Source organism: Tiliqua scincoides, chromosome 3, assembly GCF_035046505.1.
Source record: "Tiliqua scincoides isolate rTilSci1 chromosome 3, rTilSci1.hap2, whole genome shotgun sequence".
Lineage (NCBI taxonomy): Eukaryota > Metazoa > Chordata > Lepidosauria > Squamata > Scincidae > Tiliqua > Tiliqua scincoides.
This window is the reverse complement of record NC_089823.1, coordinates 65,208,893-65,232,844: the sequence shown is the minus strand read 5'-3', so window position 1 is coordinate 65,232,844 and position 23,952 is coordinate 65,208,893. Positions and strand designations below refer to the sequence as shown.

The following is a 23,952-nucleotide window of genomic DNA, read 5'->3' as shown; positions in this document are numbered from 1 at the left end:
GCTCATGACCCACCTAGTGGGACCCAACCCACAGTTTGAGAAACACTGCTCTAGATCATGATACATATTTGAAAATATCTCTCCAGGCTGATACTAGATGAAATCTGTCCACTGCTACGTGTTCACCCTTTCCAGAAGCAAGCCCCTTTTCTGTTACTGAAATGATATATTATCTAGGGTACATCTTTTGCTCTCTACTGCACCCCAGGCAGGCCCCTTTGAAGTGATGAAGACAGCTGCTGACTTAAGAAACCATTTCATCTATCTGGGTTGAAAACAAAAGGCAAGCATATACCCGGCACCGTTTCTAGAGATGTCCTTGAAAGCATTTGCAAATATCACAATGTCACTTTTCCTGATTACCATTCATTAAATGGATTGCTGCTTTTGTGCCATCCCAAGCTTTGGACCGATGCCATTCTAGGCTACCTGATATCGCCAGACAGGTTGAATTACACTTGTGCCGGTAAGGATGTCTTTTGCTACAATGATTCAGCAAGCAATTCCAGATGGCTTCATGAAAATATTTGCAGAGCAGGCTGCAGGATCTCTGGTTGGTTAATTTTTATAATGAAAAGAGAAAGTAATTTTGCTTGGTACAATGGCTTCACTGGAAGAGGTAAGTGGAACGTCAGGGTTCTCGTCTGCTCCTCTGCTGCATGCTACACTCTGCAAAGCTGTTCTATAGAGGGGTAGTCTCTCAAAGGATGAGGCAAGCCTCCCTAGAGAGCCCTGGATAGTTGCCACAGGAAGACCCAGAATTTCCTTGACCTCACTGATAAGGATCTAGGTAGAGCTGAAAGGCAAAGCTCTAACATGACAATGTTGTACAATAGACTGTGTGCTTCTTCTTTTCTGTCAGCTTTTTCCGAGATATTTATTCAAAAACCCAACTGAAATGAATAGGAGTGATGCAAGAGCACATTCATTTCAATTACACATGTCCTGGAGTTGCTTCTGATGGCTTGTGTGCAATCCTCAAATGACATTCTCTACAGATCATTTGGCTTTTAGACTATGTGAGTAAGAAACATGGAGTTCCCTTGAAGGTTAACAAGCATTCCTCAAGGAAAAGTTTGCTATTGGGCAAATTACCCAACACAGAGAAGCTTGACTGCCACAGTGAAATTTCTACTGCAGGGGCAGGCACAAGACAGAATGGGAGCATTCTAGGGTCTCAGTTTGTGGAGGTAACAGCCAGGCCCAACACATCTTGTCAGTGCTCTGTATGAACCAAGAGTCCCCATTATTACTTTCTGAAACTGGAAGAGCTAGGTACAAGGTACCTTGAAGGCCAACCTCTGATCAGGAAGGTCTTCCACACACAGGGGAGCTGGTTGTAGCAACTCATTGACAGGCACCGTATACATGCTCAAAGACAGTGGCCGCAACCAACCCAGAGTTGCAAGTGTTCAGAGCCCACTGATGTCAAAGGACTCAAGCACACCCAACTCTGTATTGAATTGTTGCCACTGTCCTCTCTATGATCACTTTATATGTTCCAGGTCTGTATATGAGGCTAAGGCTGCAATCCTATCCACACTTTCTTGAGAGCAAACCCCATTGAACCAAATAGGACTTACTTCTGAATAGACCTGGTTAGCATTATGCCCTAAATCCCTGTGAGCTTTGGCCTTAAGGTCTGGAAAATCCAAAGTCTCTTTTTGCAGCAAAGCTACATGAGCGAGAGCTGAAACTATGCCCATGGATATTCCTTGAAAAAAATGGCATGGGTTTTCCATCTTGATGCAGCATTCTCTGTGTGTGTCTCTTTCCTTGGGAACCACTCCAAAGCCTTCTTGTGGAAAGAAAAAAGAGCTAAGCCATAAGCAGCTGCCTCCAATAACATTTTCCATTTATTTCTACAACAGTTTCTGTAAGGAATGCCAAACTGAAAGATCCTTTTATAAATGTAGAAGGCACAGGAGGTCAGATGAGAAGAAGCTATACGCATTCCTCATTTTAAATGGGTGGCATTATAAAAGGAGAAGAATCTTTGCATTAATTGGTGTGCCTGTCTTGGGAAGGCAACTTAATGACAGCCAGGTAGCCAAAGGTAGGCTTCAGCAATATGTCAGTATGGACAGTTTATTAATTCATATTCTCTAAACAAGGGCCATGTGATCCATGTTGTGAATTCTACATGAAGACAACTGAGAATTAGGAATTTTTTTTATAAAACTCTGTTTTTCACTCTATTTGAAGACTTGTCCAGATGGTTCTAATTTGCTGAACCTCTGTGATATAAATGTACAGGGTGCTCAATAATGCAGCCTGCACAAGCCCTCTACCAACTCATATAGACAACAGGGCCCAGTATAAGTGGTGACTGTGGCAGCTGAAGGTTGGATTCCCACAACGATTGCTCTTAGGACGAGTACATGGCAGGCAGCAAGGCCTTGACACCTATTAGGCAAGGAACCTGCAGTAACTCCACCTTACTCCTCTTTCAGCAAGAGCATGCAACACAGTCTTCTGTGATCCTTGATCACCCTCTAAATAGTGTTTAATTTCTGGGAAACAAGAGATGCCAGGTGTCTGAAAACCACACCTTCTGGTTGGAAATTCCTTTCCCTAATTCTTGATGGGTGGGGACTCTCTTGGCTTCCTCTGTGGTTGTGGGAAATGTACCCTGGATCTGCTCAGGAGCACTTTCATATATTTTTACTTAACATAGTGTATTTCAAGGTTAAGCCCTGACACTGAGAAAACAAGTCCTGGAGCTGAATTTTCTTGATGAGCCTTGACACAAATTAAGCCCTGCCCTTTCCACGTGATTCTTCTAGTAAAGGAGAGAGGATTACATTAGAGCCAGGATTAGCTCAATTGACCCTTCAGTCATCCACAGGTATGAGCAGCTTTCCAACCTTCATAGCTGCTGGCTCTAATCATGCAAGGCAATAGCTTCTTTGCTACTATGGCATATGTTACTGTTGTTTTAAGGCAAATTTCCAGAGAAGCTTCAGTGACACCACTAGAACCTGGGAAGGAGCTCAGTACAGTCCTTGACCAAAGACCTTGTTGTGAAATATTAGTTTTTAGTTATTGTATTCCATTAATAAATACAATTATTTAAGAGTCATGTAGTTTCCACTGACTTAAAGGAATATTACAGGGACAAAAGGAAACTTGCCTTTGGATGTGCCCCTACATAGGGAGTTCTGGCCACTGTCTGCTGATTTCCTTGTAATAAAGGTATATTGAGGCATTAGTTGTCACCTGTAACAATGGAGTTGCTTTGCTCAGGTTTTGTGAATCAGACCGGAGCAGGTGCGTACAGGACAGTCATATAGGCAACTTGGCAGGTGCTTAATTTATCCTGGAGTGGCAAGTTCTTCTAAAACCAAGGCTCATATGAGGAGAACTGAGCTCTAACCAGCAATGAATGCATAAACTAAGCCCTGGACAATAGCTTGAAAGGTCAGAAGGGGGGGCGGTTTGGTGGATTCTGAAACTCATAGGGTGATGGAGAAAAAGCCACTATGGCACAATGATGTTAACAGACTTCCCTTCACTTCATGTGCAGACAATCACTGGCATCCTAATCATTTTCTGTGTCTGAAGTTCCATATGAACTCAATCAGTGCAGAACAGCTATTCCATTGGTCCAGTTAGCAGATTCATGCTAAAATGTCCTAAAGATTCTAAAGGATTGCAGGATCCTAAAGCTGATTTTATCAAGGAGCAAATACTGAAAGATATAACAAGTTGACTCAGTGGAGGGAACCACCCTTATAATGAGCAAAGATATAGTTTGGCCTGGTCTTTATATCTTTCTGTCTTTGGAAAATGGATTTGCTATTGCACTAATCTCCCAAGATCCTACAGTGTACACCTGTGCATTCTCTGCTGGTCCAGGTCCTAGAAACAGATTCCAGTCCTGGTTCCGTTGAAATTGTCTCAGTTGCAGAAGATGAACTGCCAGGTGCTGAGCTCTGCCTCTTCTATAAAAGATTTTTCTGCATACAGCAATCAAAAGTAGATCCCAGTGAGAATGAAAATGGTAAGATGGCATTGTTTATAGTTTGGTATCTTTCTCCCCTTCTTTTAAGTTACAGAGAAAATATTCATTGTGCTTTTTACCTTCTGTATATGTTGCATATTGATTATTACTCTGCCCCCCCTGTTGTTTTTCTTTTCTTGCTTCTCTCTTGTGTTTCCATTTGGGGTGGCTTTCAACCTATCAACCATGCAAGTATATCAGTGAAGGTGAATATATAGGTTATTCTGGACTTGACTGATAAATGCTAGAAAATGTAAGAAAAAGGCATTCTGTTCTAACTGAATGCAAACCCAAGCTCCTATTAGGATGGAAGATATCTGGAATGGACATCTTGCAAACAGTGTGTGAAGTAAGCACATGTGGCCTAGAGCCCTCCTCAAGCTGCAGTTTGGTCTGTGGAACTCCTTGCCACAGGATGTGGTGATAGCATCGGGCCAAGATGCCTTTAAAAGGGAATTGGACAAATTTCTGGAGGAAAAATCCATCACGGGTTACAGGCCATGATGTGTATGTGCAACCTCCTGATTTTAGAAATGGGCTATGTCAGAATGCCAGATGCAAGGGAGGGCACCAGGATGCAGGACTCTTGCTGACTTGTGTGCTCCCTGGGGCATTTGGTGGGCCACTGTGAGATACAGGAAGCTGGACTAGATGGGCCTATGGCCTGATCCAGCGGGGCTGTTCTTATGTTCTTATGCACTATCCTTGCTTCCTTATAAGGGTGAAGAGGTAATGATTTCACTTTTCCCTTACTAGACTGAAGGCCTCAGAGTATGCCCAGAGCATCTCTGAATTGCCTGGTAATGGATTTTGAAACCCAGTTTCGCGTGCAATCCTAGGCATGTCTACTCAGGAGTAAGTCCCACTATAGTCAATGGGGCCTTCTCCCAGGGAAGTGTGAATCGGATTGCAGACTTAGTTTCTTTTCTGCTTTCTGCAATCCACTATAGCAACAGTTTTCAAACTCTCGGGGAGAGTTTGAGCCACTCTAAGTTCTTGTGGGGGTGGAGGCAGTGGGGGTGGGGAGGAAGGCAGCGCTCATGGGGGCTGCAGGGGCTTGGCTGCATGTACTTGAACCTCCTGCAGCTTCCCAGGGTGTGGGGAGCCCTGTGCGACCTTCTGAAGGGCTCCCCGCAGATTCAGAAGTGAAAGTGGAGCGATCGCACTCCACTTCCGCTTTAGCGGAGGTGGGGCGCTATCTCTCTGCTTTAGCTTTCAAAGCTGCAGGGAGCCCTGCAGAAGGTCGCGCAGGGCTCCCTGCACCTCCAGGAGGCTGCAGGAGGCTCAGGTACATGCAGCCAAGCCCATGCAGCCCCCCCTGAGCAGTGCGATCCTGGGGATTGTGCCGCTGCCTCCTCCCTGCCTCCAGGCTGCCCCTGCCCCTTAAGGTAAAAGTGGCCTGGGCCCACAGGCTGGGGCATCACGACGCCCCAGTTTGAAAAGCCCTGCAATATAGGGTGGAAACTGTTTACACTCTGCCAACATTTTTCAACATGGAATTCAGTGGATCTGTTCATTCCTAGAAAGCAAGGGTTGGGAGACAACAAGAATGGCAGATGATAAAAAAAAGGGTTGCTTTGAGGAAATGTAACATACAAACAGGGCCTCAGCATATATAATGTCCTATCAATGTCAATAGCTAATACTGTTTAAGACTGTTAATTGAATGCAAAAACACATGCTGCATGTATTTTTTTTCCAGAGGCTATTGTTTTTCACAACTTCTGTTTGAATTCCAGAAGAGAACCCCCCACCTCAGTGCCAACTTTTAATTCCACTAAGGCTGCTTCCAGTTATTCTTGCCTTATTACTCACCGTAATCATAGCAGTTGCCATTGGCCTTGGTGGTGAGTACCAATAATTTATTTATTAGGTTCTCACTTAACCATTCCGGAGTCTGCATTTTTCATGAGTCCCCTGCTGAGAAGTGAATGAACTTGCCACCAAAGATTGTATGTTGATTTTTTTTTTAAATTAAATTTCTAATTTTGAGATCTTTAAAAAAGAGAGAGAGAGAGCGCGGGAGCGTGCTGGTGCTTAAGGAGATGATTGGTATTATTCAGCCTGCTGGAACCACTTAGGGCCTGTTCTCATGACTACTTCCAGAGTGGCTCATGCTGTTTTCCAGCTGCCACTGCCCCATATGGCAGTGATCATGTTTAAGTCTATGGCATATGCAACATTCTGAATCCATTGAACTCTGCTGGGTGATTCAATGCAGAATCTTGAAGGGCCCAATCCTATCCAATTTTCCAGCCCTGGTACAACCACAATGCAGTCCCATGGTAAAGGAACAAATGTTCCCATACCTTAAGGATGCCTCTGTGACTGCTGCCCCACTACAAGATGCCGTGGATGCCCCATTAGCACAGTTGCACCAGCACTGGAAAATTGGATAGGATTGGGCCCTTAGTCTGCTACCAGTTTGGTGCCTCCCTGAATGATCAGCTGCACTACTTGGAGCAGGGAAGTACAGGCAATTCAAGCCAGGATACTAATATGTACAACCAGAATCCTCCTTGTCTTGGGAGACCCCTGGAGGAGATGCAGTGCCATGTTATCTGCTATAACTTCCAAGAGTGGCTGCACTTCCTCCATTTGGGCAGCAGGTAATTGCAAGGAACCCATCAGCCTACTTCTCTGTGCCTCAAGACCGTTTCACTGCCTGCTTGTTTCCACCCCTGCTCCAGGTACTGTTTTTGTCATCTTTGTAGCTCAGTGTATGCGTGGGAATTAGAGGGTGCCTGACAGATCATTGATTTTTTGCAATGATTAAGACTTTTGGAAGTATTTACAATATGCTACAATATTTACAATACAGTGGTGCCTCGCAAGACAAAATTAATTCGTTCCGCGAGTTGTTTCGTATTGCGAAAATTTCGTCTTGCGAGGCATCACTGCAAACTGCAAACAAACCAAAAAAAAAATTTGCAAAAAAAATTCGTCTTGTGAAGCACGGCCATAGAAAAATTCGTCTTGCGAAGCACCAAAAAAATCGCGAAACGCTTTCGTCTTGCGAGTTTTCCGTTGCGCGAGGCATTCGTCTTGTGAGGCACCACTGTATTTACAGTCTTTACAAGGCATGCAGTGTTCTGCACATTCTGTAAGCCTGTACATGATGCTAGTGTTGGCAGTCCGCATGAGCAGTGACTGCCACACTGGAAGTGGTTGTGAGGGTTGGCCCATATTCAAGGATGACTGAATACTAAAAACACAATTGCCTGCAAACACAGGAGTCAATGATTCTATGCCATAAACTACACACCCAAAACGTTGGACGGCTTTTGGAACTTGACAGAGGCTAGTTGTGCTTTGCTTGTGCTTTCCTGTCATATGCAGAGTGAGTGTCAGGAGCAAACTAGATGTGCCATGGGACTTATGTAACAAAGGGCGCAATCCTAACCCCTTATATCAGTGCTTTCCAGCACTGACGTAAGGGCAGTGTAGCTCTGAGGTAAGGGAACAAACGCTCCATTACTTTGAGGAGGCCTCCGTGAGTGACACCCAACTGCAGGCTGCAGCACACGGCCCATTGGCTGGAAAGCACTGACATAAGGGGTTAGGATTGTGCCCAAAATTGTGCAAAAGTATGCATATCTATTCAGAAGTAAGTCCCACTGCTATAAGTGGGACTTATTCACAAGTGAGTATGCATAGGATGGCAGCTTAGAAATCCCAATATCTTTTTTCTTGATGAAAAAGTTTAGTTGTGGGGTGTGTGCAAGTTTTGGAAGAGGGCTATGTCAGTGGAGTAACAGAGGTAACTCTTCTCTATCTCTGATACAATCACCCCCACCCCCCCCAAGCTGGTGGGGTGTCTAATTTCAAACTAAGCAATTAACCATCCCTCAATCTTTACCTCAACTCAAATGCACAATCCCACATTTTCACTACACCAATTTGGTCCTGGAACTAGGTACTAACAAAATATTAGTAGTTATTAACATCTCATTTACCAGCTTGTACAAGCAGTGACTGACTTGGTCTTTTAGTTATGGTAATATGCAGGTTAGATGACATATGGTGAACACTAGAAGTATCTGCAGCAGATAGTGGTGTTGCTATGCTTCAGGCATGCCATAAATCTTGGATGATTTTAGGTGCTAGTTGTCTTACTATCGTCATGCACAGATACGTACAAAAATGTGCACACAGACTGAGAAAGTCTTTTCTATAAAATATAAACTAGGATTGTCAGTGCTGAAGGGCAACCAAACTTTGCATTATTTTTGTCTCATTATTGATGGCATGAATAGGTTAAACAGCACTGTGTAACAACCCACAGAGTGTCTTTCAATTGTTTCTAATACAGAGGGTTGTCTCCATTCATTCAAAAGGAACTGTGCTCTCATTTTTAGAAAATTAAGGACATAAAGAACATTTAAAAAATGAAATAAAATAGAGGAGAAGAAAATATTTCTTTACCCAGCGTGTAATTAGTCTTTGGAATTCCTTGCCACAGGAAGTGGTGATGGCGTCTTGCCTAGATTCTTTAAAAAGGGATTGGACAAATTTCTGGAGGAAAAGTCCATCACAGGTTACAAGTCATGCAACCTCATGATGTTAGAATGGGTTACCTTTGAATGCCAAATGCAAGAGAGAGCACCAGGACGCAGGTTGAGTCTGCTGTCTTGTGTGCTCCCTGAAGCACTTGGTGGGCCACTGTGAGATACAGGAAGCTGGACTAGATGAGCCTTTGGCCTGATCCAGTGGGGCTTTTCTTATGTTCTTATGAAAGTTCTACTGTATTAACATCCTGTCCTCTGTTTTGCCAGTTTACTTCAACTGCATTGGGAGGTTTCGGTGCAGGTCATCCTTTCAGTGTATTGACCAAACGTCAAGATGTGACGGTGTCTTTGACTGCAAAGATGGAGAGGATGAGTATAGATGTGGTAACTTTGTTTTTATTATGGATTTTTTAAACTGAGAATTGCTCCCAGGGTTGATATTTGGGGGGAATAAACCTTCAAATCCATGACATATTCACAAGCCAAGAATGCTTGACTATTGCTCACTACAGTATTTTTGTATGGATGTAAGTTAAGATTATTTCCTTACACTGTCATGGGACACTGAGGGCAATTTCCAGGCCTAAAAATCTCAGACTTTGGGCACAATCCTATGCATGTCTGCTCAGAAGTAAGTCTCATTATATTCAATGGGACTTACTCCCAGGAAAGGATGTAGAGGATTGCAGCCTCACACCAGGAGCAGTTTGTGAAGGTGAGCAGTATAAAGGTGTTTATATCTGAAGATCTGAAATTCTGTCAGTTCTCAAACTTGGTTCCAACTACTGCAGGATGTATGCACAGTTTCTATACAAACCAGTGGCCTCTCTTCTTTTGCTTCCCACAGTCAGGCTGAGTGGCAAGAAGGCTGTGTTGCAGGTCTTCAGCTCTGGAACTTGGCGGACTGTGTGTTCAGATAACTGGAATTATAACTACGGGAGAGTCACATGTAAATACTTAGGTTTCTCAAGGTACTGCATAAGACTCTAGGGATTGCTAAATGACAGTGGAAATGGAAAAACCCAGAATTTTAGGGGAAAGTTTTGCATGTCAAAATATTGCTTCAAAATCCAGCCCCTCCCTTTTCACCTGACTTTCAAAAATGTAATGAAAGAGGGGAAAAAAGTGTATGGGGGAGATTGTTCATGAAGTACTGGCATTTTTGTTTTTCTTCTTATTCCTCAGTGCAATTTCTGAAGATGACATTAATTGCATTAGCAGGACTTGGTCTACAAATGGAAATAGTTTTGTTTTTGTTACATATATCTTTGTTGCTATTGACACAGTAAACCACATGTTGGTTACTTGACTATGCAACCATGTGAGTGGGTTTGGCATTACAATGATTCACACCTATCAAGTCTTCTTCAGTGGACTTCGGTGGAAGCTTTCTTCCAGGGATAATAGAAGCTGGGGGGGGGGCATGATCAGTAGTGAACCTCCCAGCTCTGTGCCCCAGGGCAAAGGTTCATAATGGCGCCCCCCGCGGGATACCACCACCCTCCACATGCAAATCCCCCCCCCACTTACTTGGAGCACATGGTGCCTTGTGCAACTCCAGGACACGTCAGCTGCAAACCAGAAGTACAGTTTCTGGCCCCATCAGGAGCCTCAGAGAGGCTTCCGCGGGTCCAAAAGGCATGCGAGGCTCCATGCCTGGGGTATTTGCCCATCAAGTATTGGCACGTCCACGCTGGGCGTGATTTTCACTAGGACTGTGGTATAGTAGAAAATGGTTAAATACTCCATTCCCATGATCTCTGTGTTTTTGACATTATTTGACATTATTTAATACTGTTTGAGCAATTTATTGAAATTGTTTAGAGTTGGAGAAACAGAGTGAGTATTCATCTGACCAATAAAATTAAATGTTAAGCACTAATTTATTGGAATATGCTAGATAATTTAACTTATTTGCAGTTTTGTGAGTTCGGGTGACTTCCCTGTGGCTGCCATTGAAGAAGAGTTTCAGAGGTATTTTGTTGCTCCAAACCATTGGTTATCAGTGGATCGTTTGACAGCTCCACAGAATGCAACTTCTTTGAGGTATGTTTCAGCTGCCTGACTAAAAGGATAAATGTAAATACCACCCCATGGAGAGCCTAAATTTACTAATGAATGTAACATGGTGCTTTCTCATGGGATAGTCTCAAGGAACAGCAGAGCCTACTGTTAGTACTTGCATGTCAAGCCCTGTTCCATGCTGTTTTGCAGTCTTCATGAGGAGTTTTGTCATTACAGGGACTCCACGAGCCTGGGTAGGTGGCTCTGCCATGCAAGTGCATGGCAAATTGGTCAGGAGACTTCACTTTCTAAGTTGAGCTCCACATAGCCACTTCTGGGAGCTCGGCAACTTGGAAGTTTGGTGATGATGTCATTGCTGAACATCCAGCCCCTTTGCCCGAAAAGGTTGCCAACCCCTGCTTTAGAGGAATGCAATGATGCAGGGGACCCACTTTCATTTGTAGATGGGGGTGCCAGGCAGAAGGATGGCATGAGTCTCTCAGGTGACTTGTGCTCATTTTACTATTGGTCCTAGGGGACTCACTGCTCAGTCCTAAAGCTGGCGTCTCCGCTGGGTTCAGCGGCACCAAAACGGCAACTGTTGCATCCAGTGGCACCACTGAGGTGGTGAATTGAACCAGCAATTCAAGGTGCTGGTTTTGACCTTTAAAGCCCTATACTGCTCTGGGCCAGGGTATCTTAGAGATCGCCTACTCCCGTACAATCCGGCTCGTCCTCTTAGGTCATCAGAGAAGGCCTTTTTACAAGTGCTGCCGCCTAAGGAGATACGTGGGGCAGCGGCAAGAAATAGGGCCTTCTCAGTAGTGGCACCAACGTTATGGAACGCCCTTCCCCTTGACTTAAGAATGGCTCCCTCTCTTGAGACCTTTCGGCGAGGCCTGAAGACCCTCCTATTTAAAGAAGCCTTCTGAGTTCATGGCCTTTTTAAGATCTTTTCTACATCTTTTAGTATGTTTTTACAGGGCTGATTCCTTTATGATCTGCTGCTCTATGCTCTTTTTACCTGACTTTTTATCTGACTACTGTTTTTTATAATATCTGTCAATGTATTAATATGTTTTTATCTGTTTGTTAAATTATGTTTTAATCTGCTTTTAATAAAGTTATTATTATTATTATTATTACTGGAGGTCTCCTCAGGGGGACTTTTGCCCGCTTCCCCTGGGGAAAGCCCCAAGCCCCACAATGGGGTTTCTCAAGTCAGTGCCAGTTATTTTGCTGTTTTGCAGTTCAAGATCTGGTGGAGCTGAGCCCCATCTCCTCCCACCCTGGTTCCTCCTCCTGCCCCACCCCATTCTGACAACTCCCAGCCTCCCTTGTCCTGATACTACTTACCACCGGCCGGCACTGCTAGAGGACCGGCTGGCCTTCCAAGTGGCGCTGAGGCTCAGCGCTGACTGGTACTGATCCAGCACTGGCAGCCCCTCCTCTCCAGCATGTTTGTGAGACCCAGTGTCAGCACTGGAGTTCAGTGCCAGTGCTGCTACTGTTTGGGATTGGGCTCTCAGGGGCCAGATGTGCTGCAGGTTGAGACCTGGCTGACCCCTGACAGAGTCCTTTCATAGCTGTAAGCAAGGGAGAGGCGGAACCTGCTCTATGGGGATCACCATTCACATCAAAAAGAATGGCTAATGCTGAATATGTAAAAAAAAAAAATTAAAAACCTTCCCATGATTGCCTCATATTTATACAAACAAAGCTAATGCTGTCAAAATATTCTGAAGATGAGGCTAATCATCTTTTGCTTAGTCTTACAGACTGCATCAAATTTAATTTCCAGATACGTGGTTGGTAGGTAAAGAAAAAAGGGAAGGCTAGAAGAGATTTGCTTTAAAGGCTCTTGCTTTTTTCATTTCAGAGAAGAGTGTTCATCAGGCAACGTGATTACCTTAAAATGTTTGGGTAAGTGCTTTGTAAAACTAGTAGCAACAGAGTGGAATCTAACTCCAGTTTTAGAACAAAGTTGGTGAAGAATGTCAAAATTTGGAGTCCAATGACATTCAGAAGTTCTTTTCTGCAAGCCCCACTGAAATGAATGGGGGCTATGTAAGATCAGAGTAGCTCCTATACATTTCCATATGTCTGGTCCAAGAGAACTTCCTTGATTGTGCCTAAAATATTCAAAAGTTTAGCATGACTACAATTTTCTATTTATGGCAGAAAGAAAATGTTAAATATTACAGAGAGTTAAAAAAAAAACATCAAAACTCTGGAGAGCTGGCATGTGACCTGGTATTTCTGTACAGTCAAATATGAATGATTTTCTATGAGTTCGGTCAAAGAATAGATATTCTGACACAGGGGTGTCAAACTCGTTTCATACCAAGGGCCGAACAGCATTCATGATGCCTGCTGTGGGCCAGAAGTGATGTCATGAGGCAGGAAGTGATGTCATTAAACAGGTGATAACCAAAAATAAGCACTTTTTCTCACTTAGGAATTCACTAGCTGCAAATGACAGAAGAGAAAACACACAAATCTTGATCATATTTCAAGATATAAGAGAGCCAAATTTTCATTTGGGCTGCCCTTGCAGCAGTAACACCTCAGCACTGCTCAGCAGCTGAGAGCCTGAGGGCCGGATAAAAAGCTTCCTTGGGCCACATCTGACCCCTGGGCCTTATGTTTGACACCCCTGTTCTAACATGTCTTTAACTCAGATATGACTGCAGTTCAAAGGTTGGATTTAGGAAGGTATGTGTGCCTCACGAAGATTTCATTAATAGCATTATTCCAGTTATTCTGCGTTCCCACACTTGCAGTATGTGGCACCAGATCAAGGTATTCCCCTCGTATAGTTGGTGGAAATGAATCGTTGCCCCAGCAGTGGCCATGGCAGGCCAGCCTTCAGTTTCAAGGTTATCACTTGTGTGGTGGATCCGTCATCACCCCCTGGTGGATTGTCACAGCAGCTCACTGCGTTTACGAGTAAGTAGTGAATCTAGTTTGCTGTACGCTTGCACAAACTTGGCTGTATCAATGTCAGTGGCATTGACTCATGATGTATCCAGATGAATACTCCTGTTGCATTTCACGTCAACCCACTTTTAACCCTAACTATCATGATTCTCATCTTGGTGGGCTTATAGCTATGGGCTGTTTATGCTGCTGGAACAAGTGTTCAGGGGGCGTAAACAGCTTTATGGCTGTTGCAAATGTGATTGTGCCAGTGAGTGCTGCCTAGCCACCACCCAAGTGGCAAGCAGCCAGGTCAGCACAGCAACACTGGGATTGGAAGGGAGGCAGGGAGAGGGTGGAATGGGGTAGAGGTAGGCAGAATGGGAAACCCGACGGGGGGGGGGAAGGAAGGTGGATTGGGCCCAGGATGGGGGTGGGTTCAGTGGTAAAAGTGCCCACCAAATCCTAACCCCCTTCATGGACCTGGACTGCCTTCACCATTCAAGGTGGACTTGCACCAGCACTTTTTGGCAACATTCTCAGTAGCACACTGCATGAATGCCACTAGGGCTTCAGCCGCCTGGAAGAGCAGGGAAGCTGCTGTGGGAGGCAGGAAGGGCCAGGGGAGGGTGGAACAGGGGCTGATTGAGGGTGAAACTGAGTGGAGGGGAGTGTGTGACGGGGGTGGGGAGGCCGCATGTGTTTTTGTGGATGTGGCAGTGATGGTGTGTGCTGGATCCTACATGCAATTTTTGCTGCCTCACACTCCCTTTCTTCTCTCTTCAGACTTGCAGTAGTGAAATTGCTAGTGCAGGTCCAGGGAGATCCATGGCAGGTTGGGAAATTATGTGGGCTGAAGCCTCCTGATCTGCCCCTCCCCACACCTGTTTTTGGCATGGTTGTTTTTGGCATGGTTGCACAGGAGGTGGGGGGGGGTGGGGTAAGGCTAGGACTCCAAGTCTTTATTGTATAGTCTTTATTGTGACTTTATTGCAGTTGTGGATGTATCTCATGGTTGGAAATGTTGCTTTGTACCATAATGGATTTGGCATTGACCAAAAAAGAGTCATAAAGGTTTAGCAGAGAATTCAAAACATTGAGAGGTACTAACATTTTTTTTTCCTTCTAATGTCTTTGTTCCAGTTTGTACTTGCCTAGAGCTTGGAGTGTGCAAGTGGGGTTTCTAACACTGGAAGATAACTATGTTAATCCATACTTAGTGGACAAAATTATATACCATAAAAATTATAAACCTAAAACAATGGGGAATGATATAGCGCTGATTAAACTGGCCAATCCACTTGCGCTCAATGGTAATTTTGAATCTCTTGTTTCTTTCTCATTTCTTGTTCTTTTTTTCTTCCTACATTTAAAGATGGAATTGGTGGTTTCTAGCACTAATAAATCTGTGATATATCTGCACCAAGAAATAAACCCACAGTTATGTACAGTGGAGTTCATAATCCAACAGTATGAACAAGCCCCATATAGTAACTGCCTCTTTTGGTTTGTTGCTTCACCAACACACAACCAAAAGTGCAGGAAACATCACTCTAAAATGTGAGTAGTTTAGGGAAATTCCCATGCCACTTTGTTACCAAAGTAACAAAGATTGCAGAGTCTGTGCTGATCTTGAAGTCACCCTACTATCCAAGTGAACAGCAGTGGGATCGTAGTGTTGGCGCATCCAAGCAGTGGAGAGTGGATGTACCTAATGGATGCTTCCGATGAAAGAGTGCTCATTGGTGTCTCATCAACCACAGCTAGTCTACAAATCAACTTTATCTGCCCCCAGAGCCGTAGGTAAAAACATGCCCATTTTGTGGCAGCTAATTTCATAAGTAGGTAATGTGTTGTGTGACTCTTGGTCTACAGTTCATGGCCCCTCACCTCCCCTTGTCTGCCTACTTCCTTCCTGTCAGTAGTGTACAGTCAGGACTTTCTTTCTTCCCTGGCTTCTCCTTTCTCCAACGCCATGGCTTTGCTGCCTTTTGATTCTTCAATTCCATGCTTTTCTCCACCTATGTTTAGATGACTCTGGGCACAATCCTACCCTGTGCTGGAACTGGCAAGCAAAGAGGCTTGCGCTGTATCCAGCACAGGATAGGGGCCCAAAGCAGCTCAGCCAGAGGCAAGGGGAAACTTTTCCCTTTACCTCCAGGTAAAGCACACTGGCTCCTATGGGTCACCTCGGACTTATGCCACCTCCTGGGGTGGCACAAGTCCGAGGAGAGCAGAGAAGCTTGAAGCCGCTCTGATCTCCCTGGGAACAGGGGTTGGGATCAGGTATAACTGCTGGATTCCAGCCCCACCTCCTGCTCCCCACCTGCCCCCAGGGCTGCCCACTGCCTGCCCTCCCCTTGCCCAGGAACGCCTCCCTCCCACCCACCCCAGTGCCTTTCGTCAGCTCAGCCGGGCCGACGCAAGGCTCATGGAGTAAGACACCATGGAGGCTGGATTCAGCCTTCATGGGCCGGCGCACCTCTGTGCGCCGATGCAGCTTACTCCCAAGGAGGTACAAACTTGCTTTATGGCACACTTGTGACCCTCCTGGGCTGGCGCAAGGGACTTGCGCCGGCCCATGGGCACCTCTGGATTGTGCCCTCTCACAGCACAAGCCTACACATGTCTACTTAGAAGCAAGTTCCATTGAGTATAATGGAATTTACTTTTGTGTAAATGTGTGTAGGATTGCAGCCCTAGTCCATTGTCTTCTGAGAATCCTTCCCTCACTGTACTGTCTTTTTGCCTCTTAGCTTCCCTAAATGCCTAGGACTTCTTCCCAATTCTCAGCCCTTGTGATGTTTAACCCCAGCCAAATGGACAACTTTCCATTCTTTCACAGAAGCTAGATTACCTGAGCAACTGTACATTCCAAGCCACCACACCAGCTTCACCACAAGTGTGGTACAATTTAGAAGATGTATCTCAAACACACAATGAAGTTCTGCTGCTGAAGCTCAATCAGTCAATGAAGCTCATACTGTCAATGGGGTAGTGGGGTGAATGCTGCTATATTTAAGCTGCTTGGAGCTCTTTGGGGGGAAATGGGGCATATTTGAAACAAATTAAATATTACACTTTGTCCTTATATGGATATGGAAACTGAATTATGGAGATCAAGCATTTCTTTTTTGCACAGGCCTGATAGAACCAATTTGTCTTCCCAATTTTGGAGAACATTTTCCAGAAGGGAAAATGTGTTGGATATCAGGATGGGGAGCTACAGAAGAAGGAGGTGAGCATTTGAGCTTTTGAAATTTCAGTTGTCTTGCTACTAACTACATTTACAGTGAAAATCAACTCAAGATGTACACACAAGAATTTATAAATAGAAATATTCCGGACTGACCAGATCACAGAAATGAAGTTGCTGATAGACACATATTACAGCATTGAATGCTGAGCCATCTATCCATACCCATTAAGTGTATGTGTATGGAAATCCCTGGTCTTCACTTGGAAGATTTCACTTTCCACTGGTTTTACTGTGGGTTAAGCATGACTAATATCTCTCCATGGTAACTAGTAAATAGTCCTGTAGAAAACCTAGCTGGATGTGTCAATTTCTTCCTAATTTAAGAAAGCACTTATATTATGGAACAAATTATTTGACAGCGTATAAAGAAGATTAGATATACAACTGGTTTTCTAGGATTAACAAACATGAAAATATGGAAAAGCTCATTCTTTGTCAATGATTCTTGCTTTTTAAGAAGCTGTAGCTTCATAAACATTTATCTAATTTTTAAATTTCTCTTAAGCTATACCTTTAAAGGTGCTGCAGTAGTTTTGTAAACATTGATTTAATTTCTCTTCTGAAATAGGAGACACTTCAGAAACCATGAAATATGCCGGTGTCCCTTTGATTTCTAACAAAGTGTGCAACAACAGAGAGGTCTATGGAGGAATTGTGGCTTCCTCAATGCTCTGTGCAGGATATTTAAAGGGAGGGGTTGACAGCTGCCAGGTAATGATAACTGTCTAAACAACATTGTCAACTAGAGGTCAATTTACAGGACTCATACACTGCATTTTTCATAAATTCAGTAGAGATATGACAGTGGTTACCAAGCTCACTGGGGTCACAGTGCCCCTGCAGCTCCTCTTCTTGGCTCAACCAGGTGCCGCCATCTTGGATCTCACGAAATCTTGCGAGATCCAAGACGGCAGTTCCCAGAAGAACAGGTAGGAGGAGCCACCGGAGACATCCCATGGCACCCCTGTTCCATGACACCCTAAGGAAGTGATTCTCAATCTTTTAGCACTGGGATCCACTTTTTGGAATAAGAATCTGTCAGGACCCACCGGAAGTGATGTCATGACCGGAAGTGACATAATCAAGCAGGAAAACTTTTAACAATCTTAGGCTCCAATCCTACCCACACTTACCCAGGAGTAAGTCCCATTTACTATTATTGTTAAAAGCATATACATAGTAGCCTGGTAAAAGTACAGATCTGCAACATTTCTACCTATGTAGTCACATACCATGGTAGCATCAAATCTAATATATTAAAATATATTAAAAATAAAATATTGAAATGAATGGGACCCACCTGAAATTGGCTCACAACCCACCTAGTGGGTCCTGACCCACAGTCTGAGAAACAGTGCCTTAAGGTATTGTGAACTTTGGGAACTGGGATGCAGTGTGACTGAGGATTTAATCTGAATACCATCAGCCTGTGGAAAACAAAAACCAGCCTCTATTGATTTCTAACCACATCAGCCTGGAGTGAAACAATCTTGTGCAGCTCCACATCACCTGCAGGATTCCTCCTAGATAGTTTTGCATGTGCCACTGAAAAACTGACTTATGAAGCTTTGCTTCATGGATCCTGGTTGAATGCTGCATGGGTTATCAGGATGCACATGACCACCTTGCCACAGGATGGTGCACCTAAAACTTCTAAGGGATGGCTTTTTCTTGCAATAAGCTATCATGGACTGAGAGACTATCAGAAATAAATCATTAGGGGGTTTGAAAGTTTGAAAATCTTAAAGATTGTGAATAAAGAAAAAGTTGTCTGTGACCTGTTCGGCCATGCAAAACTCAGTTGTCCCTTGCTTTGTTGGACTAAAATAATGAAGCTATTCAAAAAATTAGGTCTAAGGGGGGGGGGACAAATATATTAAGTACTCTATTACTGTAGTTTCTGGAGGGGCAGCCATGTCAGTTTGCTGCAGCAAAATTAACAAAACAATCTTATGGCATCTCAAAAACTAGCAGCACAGTCCTATATCTTTCTATTCAAAAGTTAGCCCCAATATGTTCAATGAGACTTACTTCTGTGTGTATAGAATTGCCTTGCAGATGCTTGATCTTGTCTGATCTTGGAAGCTAAGCAGGGTCAGGCGTGGTTAGTACTTGGATGGGAGATTGCCTGGGAATACCAGGTGCTGTAGGCTTATACCATAGTCTTTCAAGACTGAAGGTTGCCAACCAGTCTAACAAATTTATGAAAGCATTAAGGTTATGGAAGTCTATGATGAGATAAATGTACTACTTTTCAAGGTGATACAAAATTCTTTGGCATTTTTATTATCACTGTGGTTATTGGTAGCAGTATCACAGTGTTACTACTTACGTAAATAAAGTTAAAAAATGAAAACCAGGATAATGTGGACAAGGGAGAATTGAGGTTCCATGTATAAGGAGAACAGGAAGAAGAAGCTGGAAGGGTTCATTTAAGAGTATGAAAGTATCTAAGAGTATGAAAGGAAGCTGCTGGTAAGTAGATGTTCACTTTCAGGGATCTACTGAGTGATTACAAAAAAGGGGAGGAAATGGGATCAGGGCAATAGTTCAATGCAATATTTTAAGGGATCCCAATACATTGTGCAAGAAAGACAAGGGTTTGGCAGAGCAGTTGATAAACCATTGGCTTCAACCAAAATGTAAAAGATATGGGGGAAAACCAAATTAGAAATATTATGAAGGAAGGAATCGGACAACTGTGAGAAAGGATGACTGGCTGAAGTAAAGACAGTGAAAATGTCAGAGGGATCACCAGAATTTAGTTTTGGTGTAAGGTTGCTGACTCATCCACAAGAGAGAAAAAATGGCTCTTGCTAAATCACACAAATAAAGTCTTTCGGTTTAATAAATGATTACAGTGGGTTGCCAGGTGCCAATTTTCAAGGAATGGTGCAGTCAAGGTGTAGCAAGAAGGCTTCTTCATTGTTCTATCACTGACTTTTCAAGTGATTGTGCTAACTTGCTAGTTCAGATACTGGGAGCTACTTTTCCTGTTTGACATTGACAAAAGTTTCATTTTCTTGTGCCTTTCAGGGAGATAGTGGGGGACCACTGGTATGTGAAGATCGAAACACTTGGAAGCTGGTGGGAACTACCAGCTTTGGGGTGGGCTGTGCAGAAGAAAATAAACCAGGTGTCTACAGCCGGACCACTTCCTTTCTGGACTGGATACATGAACAAATGGAGGTTTATTTTCCAATAGTTTCTTTGCCCTGTTCTGGCTTTTTTGTATACAGTAGAGTAGGGGGCATTTACTTTTCTTCCTCTGGGCTTTGTAGTTGTAGCTGCTCTTCATTGTTCCGTACATGCAAATGGAGCGAGAGGAAGGCATCCATTTTTTTCCATTCACTTGTATAGAATGGATGAAGCCCATGACACTGATGCTCAGACAGCCATCTGTGCTGCTTACTAGGTTAGGCTGACCCTGGGAGCAATGATTGAGATACTGTGTTTATTAAAGGTGGCCATGGGAGAAACAGCCCTAGGAAGAGGGAGAAACATAGTATGGGGAACATAGAAGGATTTGTGTTAGGACAGTGAGTCAACGCTACACTGAACTGAATAAAACGGCCATAAGAGGGCTAGTCTGACTGTTCTCTAATGTTCTTCTATCTGTCATAGATAAGATAGTAGAAAACCAGATAAGATTTACAGGACTGTTCTGACAGACTTCCTCTGCTTCATTTTGCTTAGTACGTTAAGCAATGATTTTCCAAGTGCAGAGATAGCAGGTTAGCATGCAGGGATTGTGCACCTGTGACATTTCACATACCTATGGGATGCAGAGCAGTAGAAAGCCATTTTGAAATGCCTAGCTACCCAGGAGGACCAAGGTCTAGTCATGTAGAAGGGAACATAGAAAATCTAATTTCCATTTAAAAAATAGTAACAATTCTTTGCGATGAAAAAATTAAAACATGGGAGGAGCTTGCCAGCATGGGAAGTTATTAACTTTCATGAGTCACCATCTGAGACAAAGAACAGAAATTGGATGAATAAGAGGCATCTACTCATTGGTCAATCCCAACAACTCCTTAACCAGTCAGAGGGCCCAACCCTGTCCCCTACCAGTCTAAACCATGCAATACTGCCAGTGGAGCGCTCACAGCATGCTATGAATGGGGGGGAGGAACTTGACTGCTCAGGAGAGGTAAGTAAAAACCTTTTTTACTTACCTCTCCATAGGCCATTTGGCTTCCATTGGGTCTCCTTGGAACTATGCTAGCTCTTGGGCAGCCCAATCCTAACTTGTGCTAGAGCAGGCAGGCCAGTGGGCCTGCGCTGCATCCAGTGCAAGTTTGGGGCCAGAAGGGGTACAACCTGAGGCAAGGAGAAGACTTTCCCCTTACCCTGGATCCTGGCCCCACCTCCTGCTCCCCGCCCAACCACCCCCAGGAATGCCCACCGCCTGCCCTCCCCTGCCCCAAAATGCCTCCTCCATGCCCCCCCAGACCCCTGCATCAGCTGAGCTGAGCTTTCACAAACGTACCCCACTGGGCCTGGATCCAGCGCAGAGAGGCCTGTGCAACTCTTTGTGCTGGCCTCCCCGACTCCTAAGTCAGTGTAAACATGCCTTATGGCACATTTGCAACACCCCCAGGTCACTGCAAGTGACTTGCACCAGCCTAACCCAGGGGTTAGGATTGCACCCTAACTGGTGTAACTTGGTCACCCTAAATGGTGAGGAACTGAGTCCAGGCCAGGAAGGATAGATAGGATCTTGGTGTGTGCTGCTGAGAGCCTCCCCGCACCCCCATTCCACCCCTGGTTTGGCCCACTCCCTGCCCTGATCTGCCCACAATCCTCCAACAAACCACTCCCCCTGCCAACTTACAGGCCATGTCAGGTGGTGGAGGAGGTTCAGCTGGCTGCTGTCACCTGTGTTGTTGTCTCCATCCATTTGCCCTGGTGGCCGCGGCCAACTGAGCGGCAAAGTGGCTTTCTCACTGTCTGTCCAGAACTTACGCTGACAGATCACAAGATCCATTAGCCCAAGCCCTGGATCAGATTGCACTGTTTGTCCTCCCTTAAAATATAGGCTTGGCCCTACTCCTAGGTGCATCTTTCCCACACTTTTGCTTATAATTGAATTGTAGCATCCAAAGTGATCATTAAGACTTTGAGAGAGGTTTGGAATGTAGCAGCCATCGTATGAATTCCTTAGGAGCATATGGGTCCACTGGGCTCACACGGAAGTTTTATCTGAGTGACCTGGTACTTCCATGCAGCTTGTCTATGTGAACATCTTGGTTCTCCCATGATGGCAATGGCACGTTCTTGAGTCACCATCATCTCCAAAATAGGGATTGTCAAGATTGTGGTGATTCAAAAAAGTGCTGATGCCATCATGGCAATGTAGGCGCTCACATAGATGCAAACAACCCAGAGCCACTTGCAGGATGCGTCTTTGCATGTTTACTCAGAAGTAAGATCAGCGTGTTCAATGGGCCTACTCTCAGGAAAGAGTATGCCCCATAGGATTGCAGCCTAAGTGACATAAATGACGATTCCACATGATTCTAGTCTTTCATAGGCCAAAGTCTCATTTTCTTCCTGAGAAGCAATGTTATTGACGTCTCAAAGGTTACATGCTTGTTTTTTTTTCCTTTTTAGAGAGAAGAATGGAAGAGAGAAGGTTAAAGTCATTACCACAAACTCGTCAAAATGTTTTATAACGATCAACTGTCACATCCTGCATGGGTTTTTTTTTTTTTGCACTCACTACCTGAGGAGTTGCTGCAACAGTTTCTGCTCCTATCCCCTATTCTATTGGTTCTCTGTGATATAATGAAGACTCGCTCATCTTCTTGTGATGCCTGTACCCAGTGTTCAGCTCTCAACATACCTCCATGCTAAGAGCACCTTTCTTTTTCACCCCCACCCTTTCTTGGCATGCTGAGATGGTAAAGGGATCCCCTGCACAATCTGACTAGGGATACAGTTGAAGATTTGAAGACCGAACCTCTTGGCCTCACTGGTTGCCTTGCAGCAAGCAAGCAAGGAAGCCAGCAACAGGACGGGGAAGTAGTACCACCACATGGGAAGGGGCCAAGGCTCAGTGGTGGAGTGCCGGTTTTGCATGCCGAAGTTCCCAGCTGCAATCCCTGGTATCTCCAGGTAGTGCTGGGAACGGTTCCTGCCTGGAACCCTGGAAAATAACTGCCAAGCAGTATTGTTAGAACTGCAGGGGATGGACCAATGATCTGATTCACTATGAGGCCATTTCATGGGACTGCTTTTGATAAATTGGGCGTTGTACGTTTTTGATACAGAGTCAGTAGTTAAATACAGTACAGGCTTGGCAGTATTTGCTAACCAGAGCTGGGAACAAGAGTCATATTGCCAGCGATGGCCTTCTGATTAATTTTTGTCATGTGTCCTGCCAGAACTGATCAGAAATGCATTGTTATTTCCCTCCCACCTCTGTTCAAACACCAGGCTTGTGCAGCTTTCCTCTCCATGTATCTCTCAACAGATTGGTTCGTTCGACAACCGGGTGGGCAGAAATGAATGAGTCACCCAAGTTGCTTTGAAAGGGCCTCTTTTTTTTTTTCAAGCAACCCAGCAAATCTGTGGATAAGTCCAGTCTTTTCCTTTGGCACAGTTATTCTGAAATTTGAAACCTAGTAGGGTCAGAGGTTCTCAACTTTTTGTGCCTCATGCTTTCCCAGGAGCATGTTGAGATGCTCACACACACACAGCCCCAATTATTTTTGTTTACTTATTTTATTTAAATTTGCAGTTTTTCTGGAATTGCATTGAACATATATGGGAAAAAGTGGAATTTCAAAAACTAACGTTACATTTCAACCTTAAGAAAAAAAAGGTGTATCAAGGCAAAATGTTTTCTTAATCCTTGGAGCATTTCATGTACCCTCTCAACCTCCTTCATGCATCTCCTAAAGGTGCAGACCACATAGGTTAAGAACTCCTGTGGTAGGCACTTTAGAAATAAACATAATTTGATCGTACTCGATTTATCATCTTGGATGATACAGAAGCCTTGCCCACCTTTGCATCCAGCAGCCTATCATCTGTGGTGTTACTAGGGGGTGCAGGAAGTGCATTTGGAGGGGGCACAGGGGCGAGCAAGGGGGGGACAGGATCCCGGCAGTCAAGTTGGGGGCAGCAGTGCTGCCCTCCAGAAGAGTGCTGCCCATGATCCTGTGACCCTCCCCTCACCTATGCTACTGCCCTAGCCTGCCCTCTGGGGTGACTCTGATCTTCATCTGCTAAATAGCACACACACACACACA

At 44.4% G+C, this 23,952-nt stretch overlaps 1 protein-coding gene across 1 annotated transcript; it reads left to right on the top strand.

The window, feature by feature from the left end:
* Positions 1-601: 601 nt before the first annotated feature.
* Positions 602-22,336, top strand: TMPRSS3 (transmembrane serine protease 3). Its single transcript, XM_066621300.1, has 14 exons — positions 602-619; positions 3,859-4,003; positions 5,544-5,555; positions 5,743-5,850; positions 8,779-8,895; positions 9,359-9,482; positions 10,432-10,557; positions 12,395-12,438; positions 13,299-13,464; positions 14,578-14,747; positions 16,577-16,672; positions 17,262-17,404; positions 19,730-19,924; positions 22,310-22,336. The coding sequence occupies exons 1-14, from the start codon at positions 602-604 to the stop codon at positions 22,334-22,336; spliced, it is 1,491 nt and encodes a 496-aa protein (XP_066477397.1).
* The last annotated feature ends 1,616 nt before the right edge of the window (positions 22,337-23,952 follow it).